Below are 25,641 nucleotides of genomic sequence, written 5' to 3'. Positions count from 1 at the left end.
TGCTGCTGCCTCTCCTGCTGCTGCCTCTCCTGCTGCTGCTGCTCAAAGATGCGGCGGGTCTCCTGCAGCTTGGAGTAGCTGGGCGACGAGGCCCGCTGGTGCCCATTCTCCGGTTTGATGTCGAACTTGTTAACGCGCTCGGACACGGTGGAGCCGAGCTTTAGCAGCGCGCTGTGGTCCACGTTCTCGTTCAGGCTCCCGGCTCTGGGGAGGGAGAGGCGCACCGATTTGTCGGCGTTTCTGGCGACGTCCTCTCCCTCTGCGTCGGCTGGGGAGGTGGTTTGCATCTGCTGGAACATGTTTTTGATACGGTGCACATTGGAGCCGTACCTGCGCCCTCGGGGGCCCTCCTGCATGTCCCCGTTCGCAGCATTGTCTTTGACGGGCTTCAGGGCCTGCATCCCCGCCTCGTATGCGTTCCTGTGCGGGGATGGGCTCCGGAGCGTAGAGCCAGAGCCGGTGCTCTTGGATGTGGATTCGGTCTTCATCATGGTCAGTCAAGCGTCGCAACGGATGCTCAGCGACGGCATGTCTCCTTGCTCAACCCCCGGTGGCAAATGTGTGTTATCCACCAGCCGCCGATCCTCGCGAGGTGGCGCTCAGACTAGACCGGCAGATGGGGAGAAACAAAAACAACAGATCGCATTAAAGGCCTGCTTGCATCCGCTGCAATTCTCGTCCAATGCAACGGAGAAAGTGAGCACGATGCATCTGTCATTAGCTCGCCTTGCACTTACAACAATGCAAACCTAACCCTCACACAGATAAATGCATTAGTCATTGAAAAAAAATAAATAAAAAACATTTGCACGGAGAAGTAGAAGAGGAGGGAGCCGCGGATTGAGCGCAGCTGACGCCAGATTGCTTACGTTTAATCCCTTTTCACAGGCAGCATCATTTTGATCTCTTCATTCTGTGAGCTGCAGATTTCTGGTCCTCCTCTCGCAGCGGCACAGTGCTGCTGCATGGAGGAGGGAGCTGCTGGGTCCTAGTGCCCGAGCGGCCTGTAACCGCAGCCTGTGCTGTGGGCTGTGTACTGCATAATCCTCATTTATTGTTCCTAGGAGAATGTGTATTCACCATTATGTGTATTATTTCACTTCTCATCATATAGTAAATCAGTTCCCAGACAGGGGTGCTTGTGGGGGTTAATGTGGAGGAGTTCCGCAATTCATTTGAAAAAAAAACAACAACAGAATTACGATTTGATTAAAAATATATCCATCACATATTGAGTCCGATGCAGTTATATTTACATTGTCAGCATGTGAAAAATAGTCAGCTAACGTTAAGCTAAGCGTTTAGCTAAAAGCAATGGAGTTAACTGTTGGCTGAAAGTGTTAAATGAAGTGGTGAAGAAGATAAAAAGTAAAATAAATAACTTAAATAGCTAAAAGTAATGAATACATAGCTGAAATTGTTTAAAAAAAGAACATAATGGGAAAAGGTAGAGCTAGTGGATTGCTAATACTGTTAGCTATTTAAAAACAGCATTCAGTAATAAACAGTTGGTCATTTTAGTTATATGCTAAGTGGTAAGAAAATGGTTGAGACAGCTTTTAAACATTAATAAACTGTTTAAATAGTTAGCTTAAAGTGTTGGATAAAAGAAAAAGTTCAAAGCAGTGGAACAATGGCTGAAAATGAAAATACTTTGGCCAAAAATGAATGAATAAATGGTTAATGGATAACTAGATAACATGAAAAATAGTAAAATGTGCAGCTTCTGACACAAAAACATGACCAAACTGACCTTAACAATCACAGTTACACTGTCCGAAAAAATATTAGTGCTGAATAAAACCTGGTTTCAACATTAAATGAACATATCTGAAACACGACTGGAGGAGCTGCTGAAGGGTCTATATGATTAAAATAAGGTTGTGAACCACTGTCATGAGTTTTTATGTGATCAAAATAACACAGTTAATGTCAAACACCAACAATAAGAAGTCAGCGCAATAAAATCGAACCACTTACCTGTCCTTCAGTAGGTGTCTCTGGCTGTCAGAGAACTCGACTGGCGTTAGGACCCAGTGAAACATCAGTCACGTCAAACCCTCCTGGCCAATAATAACACATCCGTTATTTGCAGGCCACATTGTCGCTTCCTGCATTCTGCATCTGTAGCTGATAGATACATTAAACATTATCAGTGAACATAGACAAAGCATCTGCCCTTTTTTGGTTGAGAGCTGGTTTCCAACCTGCCCACGCCGTCTCGGTTTCTCAGTGTTTTTCTGGGGGGGTGGGGGGGCTGATTTATCTACAAGGCCAAAACATATCATGCAGGAAAAAGCACAACAGGAGACTTCTGTCACCCTCCTTTGGCTTTTACCATGACAGCTATTTTATCTCTCTGAGGGTCTAGTGTAAAGCACACAACTAGAGAAGTACTGCCTGAAATGACTGAAGTGTTGTTCAATAGGATGTGCATCACTTTCAGTAAGGCAGTAGTGTCATCTAGCTAGCTTTCCTTTAAAAGTGTTATTGGTGTGTAACATAGGAAGGCAGTGCCCTGTCCTTGAGTCAATGACTGAATGATATTGATTTAAAAGCTGGGCAATTCATGCTTCAACTAACTTAAGTATGTGATTTTATATTGCCAGAAAAAAATAATAGAGCTCCTGATTTACTCCACGCAAAAATAGCTCTGACATGTCTTGCTGTGACCTCTCCTCTCTGTCAATCAAAGGCCAAAATAAGATGGCAGGCTGAGGGAGCTGGGTCTTCTTTATAACAGGCAAGTTTTTTTCCTGAAACTTCATGTTTATGACAAACTGTAGAGCTTGTTTTAGTATCAGGTCTGTAAAGTAAATATTTGATTTCAGCTGTCAAGGATTGTAGGCCTAACTGTAAATTCTGGGGTTGTGTATAGTGTGTGTATTTTAATGACAAGTTTAAGGTTTTGTTTGACCAATCAGATAAATCTGTTGCTGTTTTTTAAAGCTGAAAGCTGGTATGATAACCCCATGATTTTTAAATGCAACCTGCAGAATTAGACCTTCCAGAGTGGCTGTGCTTCACCCAAAGCCGCCCTTATGATAATGGCTTCCTGTATGGCACGCCAACATCTCCAGGAAAAAGTGTGATTGAGGTATGATGTATGTATGATGTATCATTTACACCAACAGTGATACAAGGCTGAAACATTTTTAAGCATTTCTGGTCTTATTTTGCTGTTTAGTTGTATATATTTTTATGTTTCTGTTCCTGTACATAACTTGGTCAAACGTAGATAAGGTTCCAGTGCAGCTACAGTGGAGACCAATCTGAAAAATATGCAGCTATCTGACACATCGGTGGTAAATGTCAGGTTTTGTTGTCAGACCCTCAGAGACAAAGGCTTTGGGTTTCTCTCTATAGCTGCTATTTTGAACCAATATTAAAAATTCAGGAGGAAACATGTCTTTGAAGAAGATGAGATACACATTTCTGAAGGGGCACAGCAGTCTCAATCAAACAGAATGTGTTGTGTTGAAAACATGTTACATTTTGGATGTAACCACAGAAAACAGCTGTACCTCAGATTCAAAACACTTAAGTAACAAACTGCAGCCATTTTCTATGATTTACCCCCTGGAGTCCAGGTTTATTTTGGTTCATTTTTGCTTTCCGTGCATTCATTTCTGTCCTTGTTTAGCACCTTTTAAACTGTCCTTACCTCACATGCATGGTATCTCTTATTCAGCACAAACTCAGCTACAAGCCTGACTTCTCATTTTTTTTAGTGAGCCTTGCCTGATTTGAAGGCCTGGACTCAGATAAAAGCAAACCAAAAAAAAACATGACACCAACACATATAAAAATGTACAAATCATCAGTCATAATCATTCTCAATGTTATTATATAAGTTATAGGTTGTAAAAAAAAAAGAGTTTCAATATTTATACACACAATGACGGCAGAAACTTTAAGAAATAAAATAACTTTACATGTAAGTTATTTTATTCCAACTCACCATGTGCTTTTTTCACTGAAGGTCTACATTTGCCTGTAAATCAATTAAACTATTAAAACGTTTTAAAAGTTCCTTTCAAAAAGTGTTTTATGGTCTGCAGACATAAATCATTGTGTGAAGGCTGCACATCAGCGCTTTTAACTGCTTTTCTCAGCTTGTCTCAACATAATATAGAAATAAAGTTGCATTACTGTAAATAAAACATGCACAGTGCATTTGCAGATAAATAGACAGACTCCAGAGGGTTGAGGTATTACAGGAAATGTAGGACATTGAGAATGAATGCAGAAGTAGACAAGGCAGATTGATGCAAAGTAAAAGAACACATCAGCAGAATCATCACAAACCAATACTGAAACAATATCTCACAATGTCTGAGGGTGGGATGTTTAAATATATGAACACTGATAGTTATAATCGTGACACACTGTCATTGTTTCTCTGACAGATCTATGCCTTTAACAAGCTATCAAAAAACCAGACAAACACTGATAATCAAAGTCACTGCAGGTGTGAGTGATTTAAATATCACACATGCATTGTATAGTTAAAAAAGGAAGTGCAACAACAACAGAGGAAATGGTTGACATGTCACACATCACTGCTGTCACTCAGAGAAGATGCTGCCCTATCAAGTTCTTCATCAAGCTGAGGGAGATTGAGAAGGTGCTGCCCTCTCCTGTTCAGGATGAGATACAGCAGGATTTACACAAGCTGTGGAACACAGAGACCTTGGAGATTGTCATTATATCCAATGCCAAGTTTGGAGTATGTTTTGTGTATGTGCTAACTATCTGATACTAACAGTAATGGTAATAATGTATTATTTTGTCTTCTGTCTGTTTAATTTCATTTTAGCTCTTATGTTGGTCTATGAACTGCAAGAAGAAAAATAAAGGTTTTTAGACCATCAGCCATGGTTTATCATTTTATCAACTGGATGCTACAGATAATTTTAAGTTTAATTAGTTCATTTGAATGTAGTTAGTTTAGTCAAAAAGTACAATATTTCCAGCTGAAATGTTGTGCTGTAGAAGTATAGTAGTAGAAAAGGGAAACAGTCAAGTAAAGTACCTCAGAAATATACTTAAATGTACTGAGTTGCTTTAAGCATGGACAATTCATGCTTCAACTAACTTAAGTATGTGATTTTATATTGCCAGAAGGAAATAAAACAGCTCCTGTATTACTCCACGCTCCCAGACAGCCTCCCGGATGTTTTTAGGTGAGTGAGGTAAAAATAGCTCTGACATGTCTTGCTGTGACCAAGCCCCTCTCCGCTTGGCTCTGTCAATCACAGGTCAAAACAAGATGGCAGGCTGCGGGAGCTGGGTCTTCTTTTTAACAGGCAAGTTTATTCCTGAAATGATTGAAACTCAGGTTTATGACAAACTGGAAAGCTTGTTTTAGTATCAGGTCTGTGAAGTAAACATTTGATTTCAGCTGTCAAGCATTGTAAATTGTTAATTGGACTATTGTCTGACAAACTATATGTCTGGGGTTGTGTGTAGTGTGTGGTCTGTCTATATTCTAATGACAAGTTTAGGGGTTGTTTGCCCTTTGTGACTAATCAGATAACTGTTGCTGTTATTTTTTACACTTCCACAGTTTGTGCTGTCAGTTTGCTTGGGGCCAATGCAGAGATCAAATTTACCATTCCTGTGGGGAAGTTATTTACATATGAGCTGATGAGAGAGACTTTCCTGAATGACTTTGAACCTTTGTCAAAACTCTACGGTAAGAGCTTGAATCATATTAACGCACTCTTTGGTCACTATTCAACAAAATTACAAGATAATAGATACTCTTATTGTATGTGTCTACCTCTCTACTCTTCTTTTTGTGTGTTATGAAGCTGAACGCTGGTATAATGACCCCGTGATTTTTAAGTGCAACCTGCAGAATTTCCCAGACCTTCCAGAGTGGCTACGCTTCACCCAAAGGCACCCTTATGATAATGGCTTCCTGTATGGCACGCCAACATCTCCAGGAAAAAGTGTGATTGAGGTATGATGTCATCATTTACACCAACAGTGATACAAGGCCTGAAAACCATTTTTAAGCATTTTCTGGTCTTTATTTTGCTGTTTTAGTTGTATATATTTTTATGTTTCTGTTCTGTACATAACTTTGGTCAATGTAGATAAAGTTCCAGTGCAGCTACAGTGGAGACCAATCTGAAAAATATGCAGCTATCTGACACATCGGTGGTAAATGTCAGGTTTTGTTTTCAGACCCTCAGAGACAAAAGCTTTGGGTTTCTCTCTATAGTTGCTATTTTAAACCAACATTAAAAATTCAGGAGGAAACATGTCTTTGTGCCACAGTAGCCTCAATCAAACAGAATGTGTTCTAGCTGGAAAACATGTTACATTTTAAATGTAACTACAGGAAACAGCTGTACCTCGGATTCAAAACACTGTCCTTACCCCACATGCATGGTATCTTTTTATTCAGCACAAACTCAGCTACAAGTCTGACTTCTCATTTTGTCAATTAAGTATAAAGCCAAGCTTGATATCAGACAGAATTTTTAACTTGGTGGAGTGGGCGGATTCAACCCAGGTAAAAGCAAACCAAAAATCCATGAAAATGAGACTGACACTTATAAAAATGTACAAATCTTTAGTCATAATCACATAACATGTTATTATAGAAGTTATAGGTTGTACAAAAAGTTGTTTCAATATTTATACACACAAGTACAGCAGAAAATTGTAAAAAAAAAACAAAAAAAAAACTAGAATACAGTATATCTACGTGTAAAGTGCATTTTTTTCCAACTCAACATGTGCCTTTTCCATTTAAAGTCTAGACAATGCAGATTGATGGAAAGTAAAAGTACACTTCAGCAGAAGCATCACAAACCGATACTGAAATAATTTGGGATGTTTAAATATATGAACACTGATAACTATGTTGAACTATGATGGTGACAAGCTGTAATTGTTCTCTGACAGATCTATGCCTTCAACAAACGGAGCTATGAAACAACCAGACAAATTCTCGTAATCAAAGTCATTGCAGGTATGAGTGATTTAAATATCACAAATGCATTGTATAGTTAAAAGTGCAACAACAACAGAGGAAATGGCTCACATGTCATACATCACTGCTGTCACTCACAGAGAAGATGCTGCCCTATCAAGCAGAGTTCTTCATCAAGCTGAGGGAGATTGAGAAGGTGCTGCCCTCCTCTGTTCAGGATGAGATACAGCAGGATTTACAGAATCTGTGGAACACAGAGGCCTTGGAGATTGTCAATATATCCAATGCCCTCGACCGTGGCGGCAGAGTTCCCCTCCCTCTTGCAGGACACTTTGAAGGGTAAACAGAGAGATTTATGCAACGCCACTGTAATGTTTAAGCTTTGGAATATCCGTATGTTTATGAAAATCTGATTTGTGTCAGTGTGTATGTGAAGGTGGGGTCGGAGAAGTACTTCTCAAATTGTCTCCTGAAGGTGCTGACTTCAGAGCATCAAAAGCAGTGCACATCAGGGGCCAGGGTAAAGGTCCCTGGAGGCTGTAACTACTGCAGCATTCCCAGCAACTGCATCACCTGGTGCAAGACAGAGCTGGTGAGGCCTGAAAACACACATGGATGGTCATATATGAATTCTTTATGAATGACAATATACAGTAGGATACATATTTTTTAAATTGTATTTCCATTGAAAGCACAATAACAATCCTGTTACTTGCTGTGTCTCACAGTCACTGTAAACAGAAGAATAACACAAGAATCTCCTTCCCTTCTTTTTCCCCGTAGTTTGATCTGACAAAGCAGAAGCCGGCTCCACCTGCTCCCACGATGGGTTCGGGGATTGTGGAGGCCGGAGGGGACTTCGACCCTCCCGAGTCTCCTCCAAGCAGAGACTTTTTCCCTGACTACATTGTGACAGTGATCGTGCCCCTGATCCTTGCCATCATCCTGTGTATCCTGCTGGCCTACGTCATGTTTGGCAGACGAGAGGGAGTGTATGCATCTGTTTTGATTCTAGCAAATAAAGAAATGATCTACAAAGTCATTGTGATAAAGGGTCAGTTCACCACATTACAAAACATTTTTCCCCACTTACCCTTGTGGGATTTTATGTAGCCAATGCAATGGATTCCACTGTGGGTGAGGAGGAATATACAGATTTCTGTTATGTGGGTGAACTTACACTTTAAGCAAATGATTGATTCTGATAAACTGTGACACAAATGTGACACATTTTCTTCCTTTTTTATAGTGAGAAGAGGAATGCAAGAACAAACCAGTAAGTAAACTGATTGATGCTATTACCAGACTCACTTAAGTAGTGTAGTATTAATGCACTGTATTTTATAAGCATATCATATCACATAGTTTATTTTCCTTAACTATAGCTGTCCAATAAATGTAGTAAAGTTAAAAAAACAATATTTCCCTCTAAAGTGTAGTGTATTAGAAGTATAAAGTAGCAGAAATGTCTAAGTAACCTATCTCAAAAACTGTATTTAATTTTAGTATTTTCCACCTCTGCATATTAATAATAAAATCTGAATCTGTTTGAGTCACTGAATGTGATGTTCTGTTTAGAATTCAGCTGTACCACCACCACACCATCCACGGGAACGCCGACGAGCTGAGGAACATGGCTGGAACCCGCAGCGTCCCTCCGCCTCTGTCCACACTGCCCATGTTCAACAGCCGAACCGAACCACAGCTGCAGTCTGACAGCCCCAACATCCCCCTTATCATGGCGCAGCAGTAAGAACCTCACCCACTGATTTTTTTTAAACATTTATTCACAGATCTACTACTATTCCACCACCATTAATCATTCTGCTTCTATTATCATTACCGTTATATCTTAAATTGATGACTCTTTTTCCCTGGGAGTCCTGAGAACTCAAATTAATTTTTTACTCTCCTGTCTTCATAGTGATCCTTACAGTGACACACTACCCAGGTAAACTCACTCATGGGACTCAACTCTGATTTCATTCTGGTCTATATTTAGGCTTCTTATTTTATTATTGATGATTCCAAGATCACAAACTCATCATGTTGTTTGTCTTTGCAGGAAGTGAGAAGAACAATGGATAAAGTGTCTTCAGTACACTGCCTGTCATTCATGCAGTCATTTGTTGCCACAATCTATGGTTCTATATTTGCAGTGGGAAATGTTGTTGTTGTTTTTCTTCTTCTAGGTGCCATTACAACTAATTAATAGTGTGAAGTTTGTCCAATTATTATTTGCTGTTTATGATTTTCTGTATTCCACCATCTTTCACTACTAATAAAAAAAAATCAGAAGCGACATTCTTCATTCCATCTCTTGGTGTAAAGGACAGTTTCACAATTTTTCAAGTCTGTCTTATAGTTCCGACAGTCAGGTGCCCTTATGAAAAACGAAACATGTTTTGCTTGCTGTAATCATTCCTCCTGTTCATACTGGATGTGAAAAGAAAAGATCAGCTTCCTATTGTGCTTACAATGTAAGTGATGGGAGACGAAATCCAGAGTCCTCTTTAAGTTACATAAATTATGTATGTTCTGACGTTTCCCTAATATTTGTTGATTTATTGTAAAATGCTGGAACTGGGTAATTTCACCTCTTCTGACCCGTTAAAACTATGAAAAATGAAACAGTCTGTAAAGAGAATTTGAGCTGCTTGCAACTTATAGACATACACGTGACTTTTGCTGTTGGATGGAGGTCAGAAGAACAATGTGAAACCTGAAAACCTGAAACCTGAACGTTTCAGTGGTAGTTTCCTGATCCTTTTGATTCAGCTTTCCTTTAAAGCAGCTGTTGTTGCACTATATGTCCAGAAGGGGGCGCTAGTGTACCTTCATTTGAAGTTTTTAGGTCAGACACACATCTCCTACCCTGTGAACGGTTTAGTCTAAGGACAAACTTTATTTTCATGCAAATTTACCTATTTTTGAGTGGCCGTAGAGATAAAAGTAACATGAAAACTGCAATAGCTGCATGTCTGATTAACATTTGATTTGTGCTGTTGGCTGCATTTTACACTGTTTTAGCTCCTATTTATGAAGGAATTTAGAGGCAGAAGCAATTCAAAGTAGCAAGTCAAGTGCAGAAGAAAAGCCAGATTGGAGAATTTAATATTGGCCTTGTTTTCACTGCTGCTTAGTTGAAATTTATTTAGTGAAACTGTTGTGGAACAGTTGATTCTTAAACCTATTTTAACTCTGTTTCAGTATCAGAACATGCAGGATCTCCCGGGGTCTCTGACAATGAGAAATGCAGCTTCAGTAAATGGATTATTCTCCAAATCCTAACACCTGATTTCAGTTTCACAACAGTTGCAAAACAGGACAGTGAAAACTCCGCCACTGAGTAGACCACTTCACATGCTTTATTTCAGCACCCAAAATAATTAAAAACATCTCAATTTATTATACATGTACAAAATAAGTACAGAATCTCTCTTTTAAATCATGAAAGTGGGTCTGCTTCAAATTCTTTTTTAAGAAACCCTTCGCGAAAGACATCAACAAACAACATAAACAACAGGGTGGGAGATGTGTGCTGTTTTTTTTTTTTAGTGAAGAGGAGTTTTCCACAGGGGCAAACAGACAGAAGGATGAACACTGAACACATGGGCAGGGAAATGAACCAGAGTCACTTGCTTTTATCTACAAAGACATGATTGCATGCATTACATCTGCAGTGATCACCTTTTCTGAGGACCTCTTATCAAACCAACACTTAAGAAGAAAACATTGCACTGCATAGACAACAAGACAGAGTCAATTTAGTAGCACCAAAGGTTCTGCAGGCATTAGTGGCAATAATTACAGTATGACAGTGAGAGTTTCACCATCAAACACCAATAGCTGGACCTCATCGAAATGGTAATAGCACCTTTGAATGTTTTTGATTTCTCCACAATAGACTCGTGTAAAATATACCCTTTTCATTTAAGAAAAAACTGGGGGTGACTTCTTGTTATGAGGTAGCCATCTACATATTGCAATGAAGGTGAGCGTTTTTGTCTTGCTCTTTTGCTGGTCTTTTTTCTTTGTCTGAGCAACATTCAGGTGTTGTTTTTCTCATGAATTTAGAACAAGACACTTCACACTTTTTACAATTTATTTAACACCAGGAAAATGGTACATATCATTTGTTGTTTTCAATGTCCTTCCGCAGTGGTAGAAAATGGCAAACGTCACCTGTGTTTCATTGCGTGTGTGGATCTTTTTTTTTCTCAATCTCCAGGGGGAAATTTTACACAAGTATATATTATTTTCTTGTTGCCAGTGGAAACAAACGATTCTTTTTAAAGTGTCCTTGTTGTCGGTTTTGGTTGAAGTAGCAGTCCCAAAAACTTCTCATGATTTGAAAAACATAAACGTCTTCAGTAGAGTGGTTTTAAGCATGTGGACCAATGGCAGCCGAATGAGTTTTGAATGCATAGAAAAAAGGATTTAGAGATGACTGCTAGAAAAAAAAACAACAATGTCATGTCCATATTTCTTTCATTTTTACAAGAAGCAAACGGGGCCAACTTCGACGCCAAACTCCTGATCAGGTGCACCAACATCCATAGGAGCAATGTCAATGATGGGCAGGCGGGATGTTTTTGATGTCTTGTAGTCGATGACTGTCTTGCCCCATGTGCCAGTGTGTGACTGTGGAAAGGAGCAAAAAGGAGAAAAGGTCAGATAGTGCTCAAGAAATTGAATTGTTCACCTGTTCGCAAGCATCAAAATCTTTATTCTCTTAATGATGATTTTACATATTTGCCATTAGAAAGGTATGTAAATGCAAACTCCAGGACAAACAGAAGGAGAACTCACCGTGCAGCCATCCTCGCTGACGCTGTATGTGAAGCGGCTGTTGCCCTCGGCTCTGATCTCAACGTCGTTGGAGCCCTGGAGAAGCAGGGCCTTCTTAAGGTTGCCGGTGGCGGAGTCCATGTAGGCAATGCTGTTCTTGCAGTGGTATGTGATGTTCTGAGAGGCCTGGTTGGACATCAGGCGCATAAAGGTCATCTGGATGCTGACATCCTCGGAATCAGCTCCATCGGTGCCATACTGGAACTGCGTGGTGGAGGGAGGAGAAGAGTTCATGAACTGTCACTGACTTAGAAGTACATATTCTATAGTATGTTGGTTCTTGATGATTTTAGTTAGTGCTTTTTTTTAAAATTCTTACCTGGAATCCACCGGTCATGGACTCGCTGAACCAGACGTGCTTCTTCTCTCTGATGTTCTTGCTGAGGTACCAGTTCTTCATGGGGATGCTGGAATCGCTGGGGTAGATGCAAGTCTCGCCAGTCTCCATGTTGCAGTGGACCTTGATGGCATCCAGAGAAGATCCCTGGTTGGGATCAACCCAGTACATGCCTGTAACAGAGGAGCATAAAAAACGTTTGAATCAAAGCTCATCATTAAGTTGTACTTGGGATATGTTAAACTGCTCTCATCTGCACTCACCGCTCTTCCACTCGGGGTGGCACATCCTCAGGTCACGGCACATGCGTGCAGGGCTCTTCTGGGTACCGTCGGGGCTACGGATCTTCTCGACCTTCTGGGTCAGAGTCTTGAGGGTGGTGTCAACCTCCTGGTCGCGATCGCGCATTATGTTGGGGTCATCAGCACGGTAGTGGCCACCACGGAAGGGATCGGGAGCCTTCTCCTGAAGAGGCTGGCTGACAAAGTCGAATCCACTGCCGGGAGGTCCAGGGGGTCCGGCAGGTCCAGGAGGTCCGGGAGGACCCTGTTTGGAGACACCAGGCATTTACAAACTGCATATACATTCAAAGTGTCTGAATTTATAAGTATTTGGTTAAAACAAAGATTGTAGTGCAACTTACAGAAGGTCCCATCTCTCCATTGCGACCGCGAGGTCCAGGGGGTCCAATGGGTCCAGGCAGACCGTTCATGCCATCCTTACCAGGGGCGCCATTAGATCCAGAAGGTCCCTATGAAGCAAAAGCCACATAATCACTTAATGAAAGAAAACATCAATTCGTAACAGTTCAGCTTACCATTTTACTGACATTATCTGCAAGTGTAAAACTGGTAAATGTGTCAATAATTGTAACGTGTAGTCCTGCTATTTTTGTCACTTTCTTCTTTCCATTTTTTTCTGGGTTAATGACAAAATGTTGCGGAAGACTAGAATTATTTTTTTGTGTAACTAAAACAGATGTACTTACTCTAGGTCCAGCAGGTCCAGAGGCGCCAGCAGGTCCTCTCTCTCCAGAAGGTCCCTTGATGAAGAAGAACACATGAATATCAAATATTATGCATTATGCATTTAAAATAGAGTATTTAAATATCTCATAAAGTGAGAAAAGTTGAAATTGTTTGATGAGGTTATCTACAAAGACGTGCTTCAATACCACTTTAAACAGTTACTTACAGCAGGTCCGGGCAGACCCTGCATGCCAGAGAATCCTCTGTGTCCCTTGTGGCCTCTCTCTCCAGCCTCACCAGCCTCTCCTCTATCTCCCTTTGCACCAGCAGGGCCCTGAATGAAACAGGAGGTCAACATATAATCATCAGTCAACACAAGACTAGAGCTATATATCTGTTTGTATATGTTATTGATGTATATTATGTTATGATGAACGTACAGCAGGGCCACGGACACCAGCAGGGCCGGCAGGACCAGCAGCACCAGCAGCACCCTAAAGGAAAAGTCAGATCACAATAAAATCAAGATTTATCTGTACAGTGAGTTACCAGGTTTAATTAAAACAGGCTCAAGATAAGCAGGAGGGGGGCTTACAGTCTCTCCACGGTCACCAGATTTGCCAGAGGGGCCGACAGCTCCGGGGGCTCCAGGAGCACCAGGGGGTCCTGGGGGTCCAGCCATACCAGACTCACCACGGTCTCCCTATAGGAAAAACAAAACTCCAGTGAGACAATGCTAGGCAGCTAGAGGCTAATTTTGTGTTTCTATTGGAAAATTATACTGGACTTAAGATTAAATGGCCCCAGGAAAACATAGCAGAGAGCTTGGTATTTACATATTATTTGATGCTTAAGAATGATAAGAAGAAAGAGGGTTACCTTGGGGCCAGGAGATCCATCACGACCAGGGGCACCATCGTGACCAGGAGATCCCTGTGGAAGAGCAGCAAGGATGGTCATCATAATGTTCAGTGGTTAACTACAGGCTAGGGAAGCTAAAAAAGTGCACCATTAACCAATGAATGACTCATACCTCACGACCAGCCTCTCCAGTGGCACCAGACAGTCCAGGGGGTCCAGCAGGTCCGGGAGGTCCACGCTCACCAACCATTCCAGAGGGTCCCTGCTTTCCAGGCTCACCCTGAAGAAAAACAAGAGAGGTCAGTTCTCGTCATGCTGATGAACGTAAATAATATACAGTAATCCTGTGCTCAAGTGTGGCATAAAGTTACTTATTAATTTCATGTGTACATTCATAAAATACTGTCCTGTCCTAACGAATAGAAAACAAAAAAGGTTTTTATAAATCCAACTAATATTCTATGTGTACTAGGAATTTAGCCTATTTAGCTAATTTAGCAGTATGCACTCTGGTCATGATAAATACTCACAGACTGTCCGGGCAGACCAGGGAAACCACGCTCTCCACGCTGTCCAGGGAGACCTACATTACCACGCTGTCCAGCAATACCTGAGGGTCCAGGAATACCAGCGGTACCCTGCACAGAACGACACAGCAGCCAGTTAGCAAGCACATCATTTAAAATAGATCCATGTAATACATTTTAGGCCGTCAAAAACCTTGACAGAACATCTAATGCAGAATTATAGCGGGAACTCACAGGGGCACCATCAGAGCCAGGAGATCCCTTCTCTCCAGAGAGTCCAGGGGGTCCAGAAGCACCAGCCTCACCGGGGCGACCAGCAGGTCCGGTCTCACCACGTCCTCCTCTTGCTCCATCTTTGCCAACGGGTCCAGCAGGTCCAGGGGGTCCGCCAGCTCCCTGGACACATGCAGAGGATTCAAGTCATTCAATTCAACTTTGCTGATGGTCATGATGGAAACAAACAGACTAAATACAAGATTGTGTTGGTTATTACTGCTGGTTATGTGGACCAGGTGAAACTTACAGCAGGGCCAGGGGGTCCAACTCTGCCAGCAGGTCCAGGGAAACCAGTAGCACCCTAAACACACACACACAAAGAGATAAAAGAGATGACATTTCATGCAACTTCAAACAGCATCCCTGATTTCACCATCCTTGTCATACAATTCTGCAAAATCTCAAATGATAATGCATACTTACAGGAGGTCCAGCACCACCACGAGCACCTTTGGGTCCAGGAGGACCAGCGGATCCCTGTTGACAAAAAAATATTTTTAAGTGAATGAGGAAGGAAAATACAGTAATAATTATAAAAAAAAATAGAGGTGTTTCAATACCATATCAGAAATTCCTCCAATACTGCCTAAAATGTGATCCGATACTACGTAACTTATTAGCCCTGAAACAGGACACTGCTGGTATGTAGCCAGTTTTCCCCCCAGGATAGCAAAGTCACGACCCACCCTATTCTGACAAAGGGTTTAAACTGAGCCATGATGAGTAGAAAGCAATATGCACACTTGCAGGGAATCAAATCCCCCCAAAATCCCTCTGCTCTGATTTATGAAAAATATTTTTTTCATAAATCAATGCAGAGGTGATGAGTTTGTGCGGTAATTGACTTTTTTCATTAACCTGAGCCCAATCATACAGGTAAAAAAAACAAAGTTAAGGTAGAAAAAAATCTGAACGTCTTCTATAAAAATACCAAACTCAGCACTTTTATTGTAGTAAAAGTATTTAATGTGGGCATACCTGAGGACCAGCAGCTCCAACGGGTCCAGATGGTCCAGGAGCACCAGCATCTCCCTTGGGTCCAGTGTCACCACTCTCTCCCTTAGCACCAGGCTGACCATCAGCACCCTTAGGTTGGAAGGCAAGATAAGGAACAGTTCAAGACACACTTCCTTATGCCTGCTTTACTCATCTAAATCTGTATAAAATATATAATAATAAAATATAAGTTTTGCTATCAGATATAATGTGTGAGATTCTTACAGGAGGTCCAGCGAATCCAGCAGGTCCAGCAGGTCCGGTCTCTCCACGCTCACCCTGTTAAGAGAAGGTTTAGGGTCATTCAATCATACAGTAAATTTGCAACATAATGGGATGATATTTTGGCATTTGTACTGAAGATAAAAATTCAGTAAAAAGGTGTATCTTGTGTTTTGTTTTCTAGTCTTGTTTGGAGAAGAACTTACAGGGGCACCACGGGGACCAGAAGGTCCAGAAGTTCCAACGGCGCCAGCCTCACCCTAAAACCAGAGGTGAAGGATTAGGACAGGAGGTTAGCGGAGAAGTTGCTTGGTAGACCTGACCACTTATTTCATGACTAAAGAGTCATACCAGAGACATTCTGTGACATGTTTAAGGCAAAATCTAGACAATAAAGTTCACAGACATATGGTTGATTTGCTTATTTCCTACTATTGTACTATTTCACATGGTAATGTGATTGCTTGAATCAATAAGTAGGAGGATGATTTCTAAAAAATGAGACCCCATTTTATGTACAGTAAATAAACATATAGAATCAGAATCAGTTATTATTGCCAAGTAAGTTTTTACACAATTTGTATATATGAATAAAGATACTGTAAGGAGGTGATAATATAATAATAACAATCCAGCAAAGATCATGAACTTGGATTGCTGATATTTGCAGGTTAAAACCAAAGTTTAGTCTGGTCTTACCTTTTCACCCTGAGCACCATGAGGTCCAGGGACACCAATAGCACCAGTCATACCACGAACGCCATCTTTGCCAGGGGCACCCTCACCTCCCTTGGATCCAGCGTCTCCCTAAATAGAGAAAGTTTATTAAGACAAATATTAGAAAAGTTTCAAGAGTTACAAGAACCCAAATACTTTATATTTGGCTGTTAGGAAAGTTACTTTCTTTACTTGCGTACATTCTGGCTACTTGTTGGGAGAAAGTTAACACCCTGATCCTGGTAATAATCCAGGCTGTTGTGATTTAATAGTATTAATTTAAAGTATTTTTAGATACAGTTCTGTTTTATTCTCAATAATCATAATTGCCTCATGACTGTGGTCTCCGTTCCTTTCGACTTTTGACATTTAGGATATGTTTTATTCATTCATTGATAGCCCCTGGTGTGATACTTACTCTCTCTCCCTTGACACCAGGGAGACCAGCAGCTCCACGCTCACCGGGCATTCCCTGCATACCAGGGGCTCCCTGACCACCGGGGGCACCACCTGCACCAGGCTCTCCCTGCACAAACACACACAAACAGAAATGTAAGCATTAATATACATTGCTGATTTTAAATCAGCTGTGATATCCACTGCAATGTACAGTGGACAAAATTAAAGGAACGAAAAAGGATTTTTTAGAAATGTTTTAAACCTAAGCCATGCTTTTGGTCGCTATACTGAACTACATGCATGGTGGAAAGTAAAATAAAGAATGGGCAGCATTATTTTTGATGGTTTTTAAAGGCCTCACCACTAGACTGTCTTTAGGCACTGTGAGAAACAGCAGCAGATTGGTTGGTTACTAAAAGTACAGCCAACATCTGTGAGATTCATGACTGGAAAGATTTTACAACATTTTTAACAAAGTCTGGGTTGAAAAAAACAGTAAACCTCTCCTTTAAATATAAAGGGATGAGCATCCTGGGAGTGAGGAGAGTGCAGATGTGTGTATATCAAGGCAAAAAAAAAAAGGCTACAACAGATGATTTATCATCTATTCTCATATCTGTTGATACATTTGTCTATGCTAGACAGTGAATTTATATGTTTTGAGCTATAGATGTGTATGGATAAGGATGTGTGTTAAATACACCAGCCCACATGGAGTATGGAGGAGGCGATCACATGGCATGGCTACGATGTAAGGGCGGAAGGTTTTATAGTGTTATCATGCTGGATAACTGTCTTAAACAGTGATTAATCCATTTGTTGTGTATGGTTACTGTGCAGAGATATTTGGTGTTTTTCAAGAAAACTTTTTTGTATGAAAGGACTATTCTTTGTGGATGAATATTTATGTGCCTATCATATATCAGTACTCACACCACAGCACTTGATCATTAACGTTATATATCTTATAACACCTCATAAAATGTTTGCATGTTTTATGAGGTGTTGTAAGATATATGCTATATGTCAGGTCTGTCAAAAACTGGAGAAGAATGAGGTTTAATATTCATGTATATAACAAATAGCTAAGTTAAGAGCAAGATCGATGCTTGAGAATTTGTCCACCTTTCGGAGTTTTCTTAACCTACCTTAGGTCCATCGTTACCAGCGGGGCCAGGAGCACCACGGGGTCCAGTTGGGCCAGCAACGCCGGGAGAACCGCGCTCACCAGGGAAACCTCTGTCACCCTAAAGGAGAACAGGGACACATCGGTCACAACCAATTATAGCTTAAGACCAGTGAACAGTGTTTACCATGGATGAGGAAAATGCCTTGTTTCTGAAATGCAGGAGATACTCACTCTTGGTCCAGATGGGCCAGAGGGTCCAGCCTCACCAGGAGCACCCTGAACAAAAGAAGGAGTGGGGAGAAGGTTGTCATGAAGACCATTGAAATCTTGAACTTTCAAAAGTACATGACTTAATGTGCTTAATATGTGTGTGCTGTAAGATCAAGTGGGTCTGAACACCCTCACAAGCAGAAACAAAGAGATACGAAACAAAGATTTGGACCTTCACAATTCCCTGGGATTCTTACCTGCTCACCAGGCTTGCCAGTCTCACCAGTAGAACCTTGGGGTCCAGGAAGACCCTATACAAGGAAGAAGGTTGGTTTTTCGGGTTAACGAGTGGAACAGCTCAGAAATATATCAACAAAAACAAAAGTCAGCCCTCAGGCTGTTAAGACTCTCAAAACCTACCTGGAATCCAGGAGGACCAGCAGGTCCCTGCTCTCCCTTCTCTCCAGCAGGTCCCTGAACAGAAAGAAGCAAACTAAATGGTGAGAAATCTTGCAATGGATAATGTGGACTTTTATTTTATATTTAGGCAACCCTATTAAGTATACATTTATGCAACTAAATACTGATTGCAATAGCAGTCATATTATAATGGTAACTGTATATCAGGCAGAGGAGATACATACAGCGGGGCCAGAAGGTCCAGGAGCACCAACATCACCATCTTTACCAGGAGCACCCTGTGAACAAAAAAATGATGCAAACCAATTATCAACTGTTTTTTAAGCTCTTTTTGAATTTTGGGTTTTGATAAAAAAACTTTTTATTTTTTTATATTTTATATTTTATATAGAATAGAGTTTGATCTGTATAGTTTTAAAATGTTTATTTATTAAATAAATTAAAGTACTTACAACGGAGCCACTAGCACCAGCGGGACCTCTCTCACCAGGCTTACCAGACTCACCCTGTTAAAATGAACAAAGTCCACATTTATACCACACACTCATATTTGAGTGATTTTTAATGATTTTTTTTTTTGCAACTACATAGTATCTTTTAGATTAATAATCCTATAAATGCACCTTCTGAAAAAGATACATTTTTGCATTTCAAAACAAAATAAGTGGGGCAGTTAACTTACACCGGCTCCCTTGGGTCCGGGGAATCCCATAACTCCAGGCTGTCCTCTGGATCCAGCGGGGCCAGGAGGTCCGGGGCGTCCATCTTGTCCTTGGGCACCCTAAAGATCATCAGAGAAAAGTGGAATACTGAGAAGACTGTCCTATCATGATTCTTGAACATGTTCAACTAAGTCATTCCTATCAGAAACCATTCATGAGTCAGAACTTACAGAAGGTCCAGCTTTGCCATCAGGGCCAGGGCTTCCAGGGCTACCAGTCACACCCTATGGAGGGAACGTATGACAAAGATTCAGTGAGTATGAAGACAAGCAACAGATCATATAGTGAGTGCTATATGTATGTTTAGATATGAGATAAGATATGTAGCAGAACTCACCTTGGATCCAGGTGCACCAGGAGCACCGGAGTTTCCAGACTCACCGGTGGCTCCCTGAGGTCCAACTGCGCCAGGGGCACCACGCTCACCGGGGGCTCCCTGTCATACAAGTAAGGAAGAGTCAGGAGAAATCTCCACAAGTCGTGATAGTGGGTGAGGTTTGTGATATGTTAGTTAATTGGAAGGTTTGACTCCCTCAATGTGAGAATAGAGGTAGATTTACTAACTCACCTTGCCACCAGCAGCTCCATCAGCACCAGGGAAACCACGAGCACCAGGGGCACCCTAATAGAAAAACAGACACACCAACCATGTCAGTAACTGTGGCGTCAATGCTCAAACTGGAGGGGTAAATCCCCCTGGGAATTTAACATACTTTAAATGCTTTAAAGGTTGTAGGAACTTTTTTTTGATTGTGATTATAGGAATAATTTTATCCTCCTGCTTAAATTGATGTGACGGAGGAAGTAACATACACGCTCTCCAGGGGGTCCACGGGGTCCAGCACCACCGGGCTCTCCGCGACCTCCTCTCTTTCCCTCCTCACCAGAAGGGCCAGCAAGTCCCTGAACTCCAGCTGGGCCCTGGAAAAGAAAGCAAGGTAGTTAGAAACACTTATTTGTTGAAATCATACAGAATTGTAAATTAAAGGCAAGATGTATGTATTGTGTATTTTGAAACTTACAGGCTCTCCCTTGGAACCAGGCTCTCCCTTAGGACCAGGGGCACCATGGTCACCCTGTTGACAGAAACACACACATTTTATTTAGGCTGTCAGGTGATCCTGGGTCTCTATAACCCTAAAGAACAATAAGTGCTGATACCAAGACTCAAACTGCACACAATCAATTGTTTACTCACATTGTTACCCTTGGGACCAGGAGCACCAACAGCTCCCTGAGCTCCAGCAGGACCACGAGCGCCGGGGAAACCGGGAGCACCAGCAATACCAGCAGCACCCTATGGAATGGAGAGTTGGGGTGTCAGAACACTTCACGTTCAGGATTCAAGTGCAATAAATGTGATCAATGACTATGAGACTTACAGGAGAACCCTTAGCACCAGGGGAACCATCAGATCCAGGGGAACCCTGTTGAAAGAGGAAAGAAATAAAATGTTGATAAAATTATGAAATTGCTCCTTGCCATGTGATTTTTTTTTATCAATGTATAAAAGAATGCCCACAGACAAGTCCAGTATCTACTCACAGCAGGTCCAGCGGGTCCAGCAGGTCCTGGGTTACCAGGCTCACCACGGGCTCCCTGGGGTCCCTCACTTCCACGTCCTCCCTGAGCACCAGTCTCTCCCTGTGAAGGGAAACAGCTATGTCTCAGAAATCTGCAACTTGCATATTGTAAGCGTCTTAATGAATCAAAATTAAATTATAAATCCTAAACCAAAAGGCCATCTTTTTGTATTGTATGTAAATTACATTGTGCAGAAGAGTTAATGGCCTATACAAGTGTAGTATGTTGTGTGTTGTTTTTGTCCAAGTTTAATCTTAAATAAAGAGTGTAAATAGAGTCAAAATAATTACTACACTAATCTTAAATTTTATATCCAGAGAGTAATTTCAAACAGTTTGACTGTGCAGTTGTCATAGCCCAGCTTCTGTTTTTTCTACTCTCTTCCACTTGGTTCCTCAAATATTTGTGTGTGTCTGACTTCATAATAGGTGAGAGTTACAGGATATTAAAATAGCTCCTTCACTGATGGCAAAAAGGGAAGGCCAACAGAGGTAAGCTGCGATTACAGGTCTACTGATGCCATCTGGTGGCTACAGTGTTCACCTGTCGTATACTCTATTAGGCCACATATTTAGTTTTACACCACACTGGCCAGTGGTTGATGTTGTGGAGTGGAGAGTGCAATTGATCTGTTACAAGTTTCCTGCAAACACTAACATCTGTTACAGTCCAAGTAGGGTGAAAGGGATTAATCCTTACACACTGTTAATGTACAAAGTTTTCCTACTAATGCGCAAGACCGAGGAGATATTGAGACAGCTAGTCAGGTGGTTAACACAGGAGGTCATGAGTTAAAATATTCTCATGTTCCTTCCAGTTTTCCCTGGCTGTAAGTGCAACCCTTACACACCATAACGTAATACAATACTGTTGTCATTTTCCTTAGAAGTGGGATAATACATCAGAGTGGTACTGCTGCACATAATCTAAAGGTGGGAAGCATAGCAAAGCCTAATAGACAGCCTATTGCTATGATCAAATTTATTGGATATGAAAAATGTATTGGGAGACTTACCTTAGCGCCGGCACCACCGGGGAATCCGGGGGGACCAGCAGGTCCAGTAGAGCCCTGAAAAAGGACATGATGTTAGCAGGCATCCACACAGAGCATCAAACCCTTAATATAACATTTGGTGAGGACAATACAATTTTACATGGGTGTTATATTAAGACAAAAATACTACTTACAGGGGGTCCAGCAGGGCCGGTGTTGCCATCATTACCACGAGCACCCTGCAGAGGAGGAGGAGATTATATCAAAGTGATATTTGGAGGAAATCTAACATGAAGATTAGGTTTGGACTCTAATGCTACACAAAGCTGCAATTAACTAAAATACAATATGAATCCAACAAAACAGTAAGGTCCTACACTGTTAGACATTAATAAATGAAATAATCATAAAACATGTACAAATTACACATTACAAAAGATAAAAATGTATAATGCTTGTAACTAAAAGCAACAGTGCCTCCTTACTTACACTGCATAAGTAAGGACTGAGCATTAATAGCAGCTGTAAACATTAACACGTGTCTGGATAGATAGTGCCATGGTCAAATTTAGCATCTATTTTTTACTAGCAGTCAAAGCTTTAAGAAGCCTATGGATTAAATAGGTCAGATTTTAGATACGAATAGCAGTGCTTACAGAAGGGCCAGGAGGTCCAGGGCGGCCTCTCTCACCAGGAAGACCACGAGCACCCTACAAAAGAAAAAAAAAATGTTAGAACATTTTACATACCCAGCTTTTTGTGGGCATGAGTCAAATGGTAGCTTGTGATCAGAGCTAATACTACTAGCACAAAAACTGAACCCTAACCCTAACAAATTGACAAAAACGTACCATAGCACCGGGGACACCGTTCTCACCATTGGCACCAGGCTCTCCCTGTGGACAAATGCAGATGCAGGAATGAGCTATAAAGACATTTGTATTGGAATGGTTGCAGCCTGGTCATTCAAACAAAAGTTTTACTTCAATTCATGATGAGATTTGGTACTTTGGTGAGCAGCAGTAAATCCTGCTATCCTACCTTGGGTCCAGCAGGTCCAGCATCTCCCTTAGCTCCATCCAGACCGCTGAAACCCTGTGCACAAGATCAATCAGGATTCTCAGGTCAGTCACCACTCATTAAAACATCACAGCAGTTGAAAAGGGTGATTTTGGTACTTAATGCTCCTCCAAACTCACTCTGTGTCCCTTGATTCCGGGGAGTCCAGGGGTTCCGGGGAATCCACGAGCTCCCTGCAGGAGGAGAACAAGAGATATGTCAATGACAAAAAGTTCAAAGACCACATCCAGATGAATCATAAATGAAAGCTAACCTGTAATAAAATATGATGGTTTTTCTGCAACTACAGAGCAAGTATAACCATCGCCTGACCTCAATGGGCATCACTCACCTGAGGGCCAGCAGGTCCACGCTCACCGGGGCGACCAGATTTGCCAGGCTCACCCTGTTGAAGACACACAGAGGAGATGTCAGTATGTGCTGATCAGTGTGTCAAAGTATCCCCAAACAACTACAGTATGCATCCTTCAGACAATTCATGAATTACAATCTGTAACACAGTATGATTTATGAGATTTATGATATAGATCAGAAGGATAATAACAACAACAGGGACACAAGAAGAATTATAATCACTAGGTCATATCTGTTAAGTGTAAGTAGCAAATAAATCTGTGTCTTTCCTTAGTTATACATGAACACAGGAGTGCCTCCTAAAGAGGGAGGGGCAATAATCAGTAAATCACTTACATCATCTCCGTTCTTTCCAGGGGGGCCAGCAGGACCACGAGGACCCATGGCACCCTAAAAAAACCCACAATAAATAACAGGATTAGCACTAAATCATTGTTGACTATTTGTAGGACATGTCTGTGAATATTCACAATGTCGTGAAGGGAAAGGAAGAGGGGTATTTATCACCGATAAAACATTGTGTGTACAGATGTGTGTCAGTGGGTCAGTGACTATAACAGGAAGTGGACCACAGAGTACAGGAAGTACCATTTTAAAATGAGCTATCAATAACTATAATACAAGTAAGTAGCATCTTATTGATGAAGTGGATTCATGCAGATTTCTGGGTTTCCATATTCATAGCGTCAACAGTGTTCTGCTTCACTAAAGCTAACATTTTCTTCATCACAGGTAAACCAAAATAAATTATTTATTTAGTAGATCATTTTGTATACTCACAGAAGCTCCGGGCTCACCGGGCTCTCCAGGGGGGCCAGTGAAACCCTGGGGACCCTGATGGACAACAACAACAACAGATTAACACAATATCTTCTTTAACGTTTATGTGTGACACTGTGTCATCTGTCTGATGCATGAAAAAGTGACTGGGTGGTGATAATTAGCTAGCTAGTGTATTGTCAAAATGAGAATCTGAACTGGCATGCAATTGATAAGGAACTACTTACACTGGAGCCAGGGGGTCCAGGAGCACCACGAGGACCCATAGGACCCTGTTGATCAAGATAAGAAAAAGGCCATTAGATTCTCTTTATTTGTCTGAGAGATGAACAACATCACACTGCAAGCCATTAGGATACATTGGGAAAGACAGAGGCCTTCATACCATTGGGCCAGGCTGAGGTGGGCCGCTGGATTTGGAGTGGTCAACATAGCTCATTTGAGGAGAGAAGTTCTGTAAGGGGAAGATAAAGAATTAGTCACTGAGCTTTGGAGAAACAACACTTATTGTGAGTATTGTTCTTGAGTTAATGTAGCACAAAATATCACGTGGGACACCTGAAAGTGCTTTGTTGCTTTCTACTATTGCAGTGAGACAATAATGTAAATTCATATTCACTCTCAATCACATGCTACAGTGATGGAGGAGGAAGAGTTTTTGACAGCAAAAACTTTTTCACTGTAGCACAGATCTCATGTTAAAATGGTATAAATAACAGAATAAACTGGTCAGATCAACTAGTTATTCAGCATTTTCCTCAGACCTAAACCTGAGGGCCAGGGAGCTGTCTGCACTCCCAGTGCTGAAATAATATGGAGGAGATTTCCTAGTTGGGTCTCTCTAGCACAAAGCGTTGCCTGCTGTTTCTTGGAGGGAAACAGATGTTTTAACCTGGACTACGATGGGTTTTTAAGCTGTTTCTTATTTCAAACAGAATCGATCTACAAGAAGTAATCCCAGACTTCCCACACGTTGTGACTTACTAGATACTTAGGAGATACTTACTCCGCCAAGGCCAGGGGGGCCAGGGGGTCCTGGTGGGCCGGGAAGGCCAGGCTGTCCGTCAAGTCCATCATTGCCTGGAGGACCAGGAAGACCCTGTAGAAAAGTCAGGCAGTCTGTTAGTAATATTCGTTAATAATTCATTTCAGGTTTTCATTTATGTCATTCCTTTTTAACTTTTTTTAATTATTCTAATTTCTATTACATAGTTATCATCTATACTGATAAATTTGAATAGCAAACACGAAACTGCAGATTCTGA

The 25,641-nt window shown here is 41.3% G+C and overlaps 3 protein-coding genes across 3 annotated transcripts in view; 1 reads left to right on the top strand and 2 right to left on the bottom strand.

Moving 5' to 3' along the window:
* The window catches only part of LOC118328957 (neurabin-2-like), a gene marked incomplete in the record, with an annotated part of 18,800 nt that extends 17,868 nt beyond the window's left edge, over positions 1-932 (bottom strand). Inside the window, 2 exon segments of the mRNA XM_035662897.1 lie at positions 11-604; positions 870-932. Of these exon segments, the coding sequence (XP_035518790.1) occupies positions 11-491 (481 nt within the window).
* Positions 933-5,167: 4,235 nt separating this feature from the next.
* Positions 5,168-9,253, top strand: sgca (sarcoglycan, alpha). The gene is made up of 11 exons (XM_035671071.1): positions 5,168-5,309; positions 5,570-5,698; positions 5,817-5,968; positions 6,922-6,988; positions 7,090-7,288; positions 7,373-7,541; positions 7,733-7,941; positions 8,199-8,225; positions 8,528-8,698; positions 8,874-8,900; positions 9,015-9,253. The coding sequence occupies exons 1-11, from the start codon at positions 5,213-5,215 to the stop codon at positions 9,019-9,021; spliced, it is 1,254 nt and encodes a 417-aa protein (XP_035526964.1). The 5' UTR covers positions 5,168-5,212; the 3' UTR covers positions 9,022-9,253.
* Positions 9,254-10,295: 1,042 nt separating this feature from the next.
* Positions 10,296-25,641, bottom strand: part of col1a1b (collagen, type I, alpha 1b) — an 18,763-nt gene continuing 3,417 nt past the window's right edge. Inside the window, exons 5-51 of the mRNA XM_035671059.1 lie at positions 25,383-25,475; positions 24,762-24,830; positions 24,604-24,648; positions 24,377-24,430; positions 23,933-23,986; positions 23,574-23,627; positions 23,362-23,415; positions 23,204-23,257; positions 23,014-23,058; positions 22,819-22,872; positions 22,357-22,401; positions 22,184-22,237; positions 21,130-21,228; positions 20,967-21,011; positions 20,783-20,881; positions 20,607-20,660; positions 20,398-20,505; positions 20,153-20,206; positions 19,922-20,020; positions 19,755-19,808; positions 19,545-19,643; positions 19,315-19,368; positions 19,087-19,140; positions 18,863-18,916; positions 18,700-18,753; positions 18,464-18,508; positions 18,252-18,350; positions 17,123-17,230; positions 16,687-16,794; positions 16,194-16,247; positions 15,991-16,044; positions 15,748-15,855; positions 15,193-15,246; positions 15,017-15,070; positions 14,728-14,889; positions 14,497-14,604; positions 14,139-14,246; positions 13,985-14,038; positions 13,701-13,808; positions 13,546-13,599; positions 13,332-13,439; positions 13,126-13,179; positions 12,781-12,888; positions 12,401-12,683; positions 12,120-12,310; positions 11,762-12,004; positions 10,296-11,593 (exon numbers count right to left, since the gene is read on the bottom strand). Of these exons, the coding sequence (XP_035526952.1) occupies positions 11,447-11,593; positions 11,762-12,004; positions 12,120-12,310; positions 12,401-12,683; positions 12,781-12,888; positions 13,126-13,179; positions 13,332-13,439; positions 13,546-13,599; positions 13,701-13,808; positions 13,985-14,038; positions 14,139-14,246; positions 14,497-14,604; positions 14,728-14,889; positions 15,017-15,070; positions 15,193-15,246; positions 15,748-15,855; positions 15,991-16,044; positions 16,194-16,247; positions 16,687-16,794; positions 17,123-17,230; positions 18,252-18,350; positions 18,464-18,508; positions 18,700-18,753; positions 18,863-18,916; positions 19,087-19,140; positions 19,315-19,368; positions 19,545-19,643; positions 19,755-19,808; positions 19,922-20,020; positions 20,153-20,206; positions 20,398-20,505; positions 20,607-20,660; positions 20,783-20,881; positions 20,967-21,011; positions 21,130-21,228; positions 22,184-22,237; positions 22,357-22,401; positions 22,819-22,872; positions 23,014-23,058; positions 23,204-23,257; positions 23,362-23,415; positions 23,574-23,627; positions 23,933-23,986; positions 24,377-24,430; positions 24,604-24,648; positions 24,762-24,830; positions 25,383-25,475 (4,014 nt within the window). The 3' untranslated portion in view covers positions 10,296-11,446. The remainder of the gene's footprint in view (positions 11,594-11,761; positions 12,005-12,119; positions 12,311-12,400; positions 12,684-12,780; positions 12,889-13,125; positions 13,180-13,331; positions 13,440-13,545; positions 13,600-13,700; positions 13,809-13,984; positions 14,039-14,138; positions 14,247-14,496; positions 14,605-14,727; positions 14,890-15,016; positions 15,071-15,192; positions 15,247-15,747; positions 15,856-15,990; positions 16,045-16,193; positions 16,248-16,686; positions 16,795-17,122; positions 17,231-18,251; positions 18,351-18,463; positions 18,509-18,699; positions 18,754-18,862; positions 18,917-19,086; positions 19,141-19,314; positions 19,369-19,544; positions 19,644-19,754; positions 19,809-19,921; positions 20,021-20,152; positions 20,207-20,397; positions 20,506-20,606; positions 20,661-20,782; positions 20,882-20,966; positions 21,012-21,129; positions 21,229-22,183; positions 22,238-22,356; positions 22,402-22,818; positions 22,873-23,013; positions 23,059-23,203; positions 23,258-23,361; positions 23,416-23,573; positions 23,628-23,932; positions 23,987-24,376; positions 24,431-24,603; positions 24,649-24,761; positions 24,831-25,382; positions 25,476-25,641) is intronic.

Source organism: Morone saxatilis, unplaced genomic scaffold, assembly GCF_004916995.1.
Source record: "Morone saxatilis isolate NCDOM2014 unplaced genomic scaffold, NCSU_SB_2.0 Contig1, whole genome shotgun sequence".
Lineage (NCBI taxonomy): Eukaryota > Metazoa > Chordata > Actinopteri > Moronidae > Morone > Morone saxatilis.
Note: the sequence above shows the minus strand (reverse complement) of the source record. Positions and strands in the feature narration are given on the sequence as shown.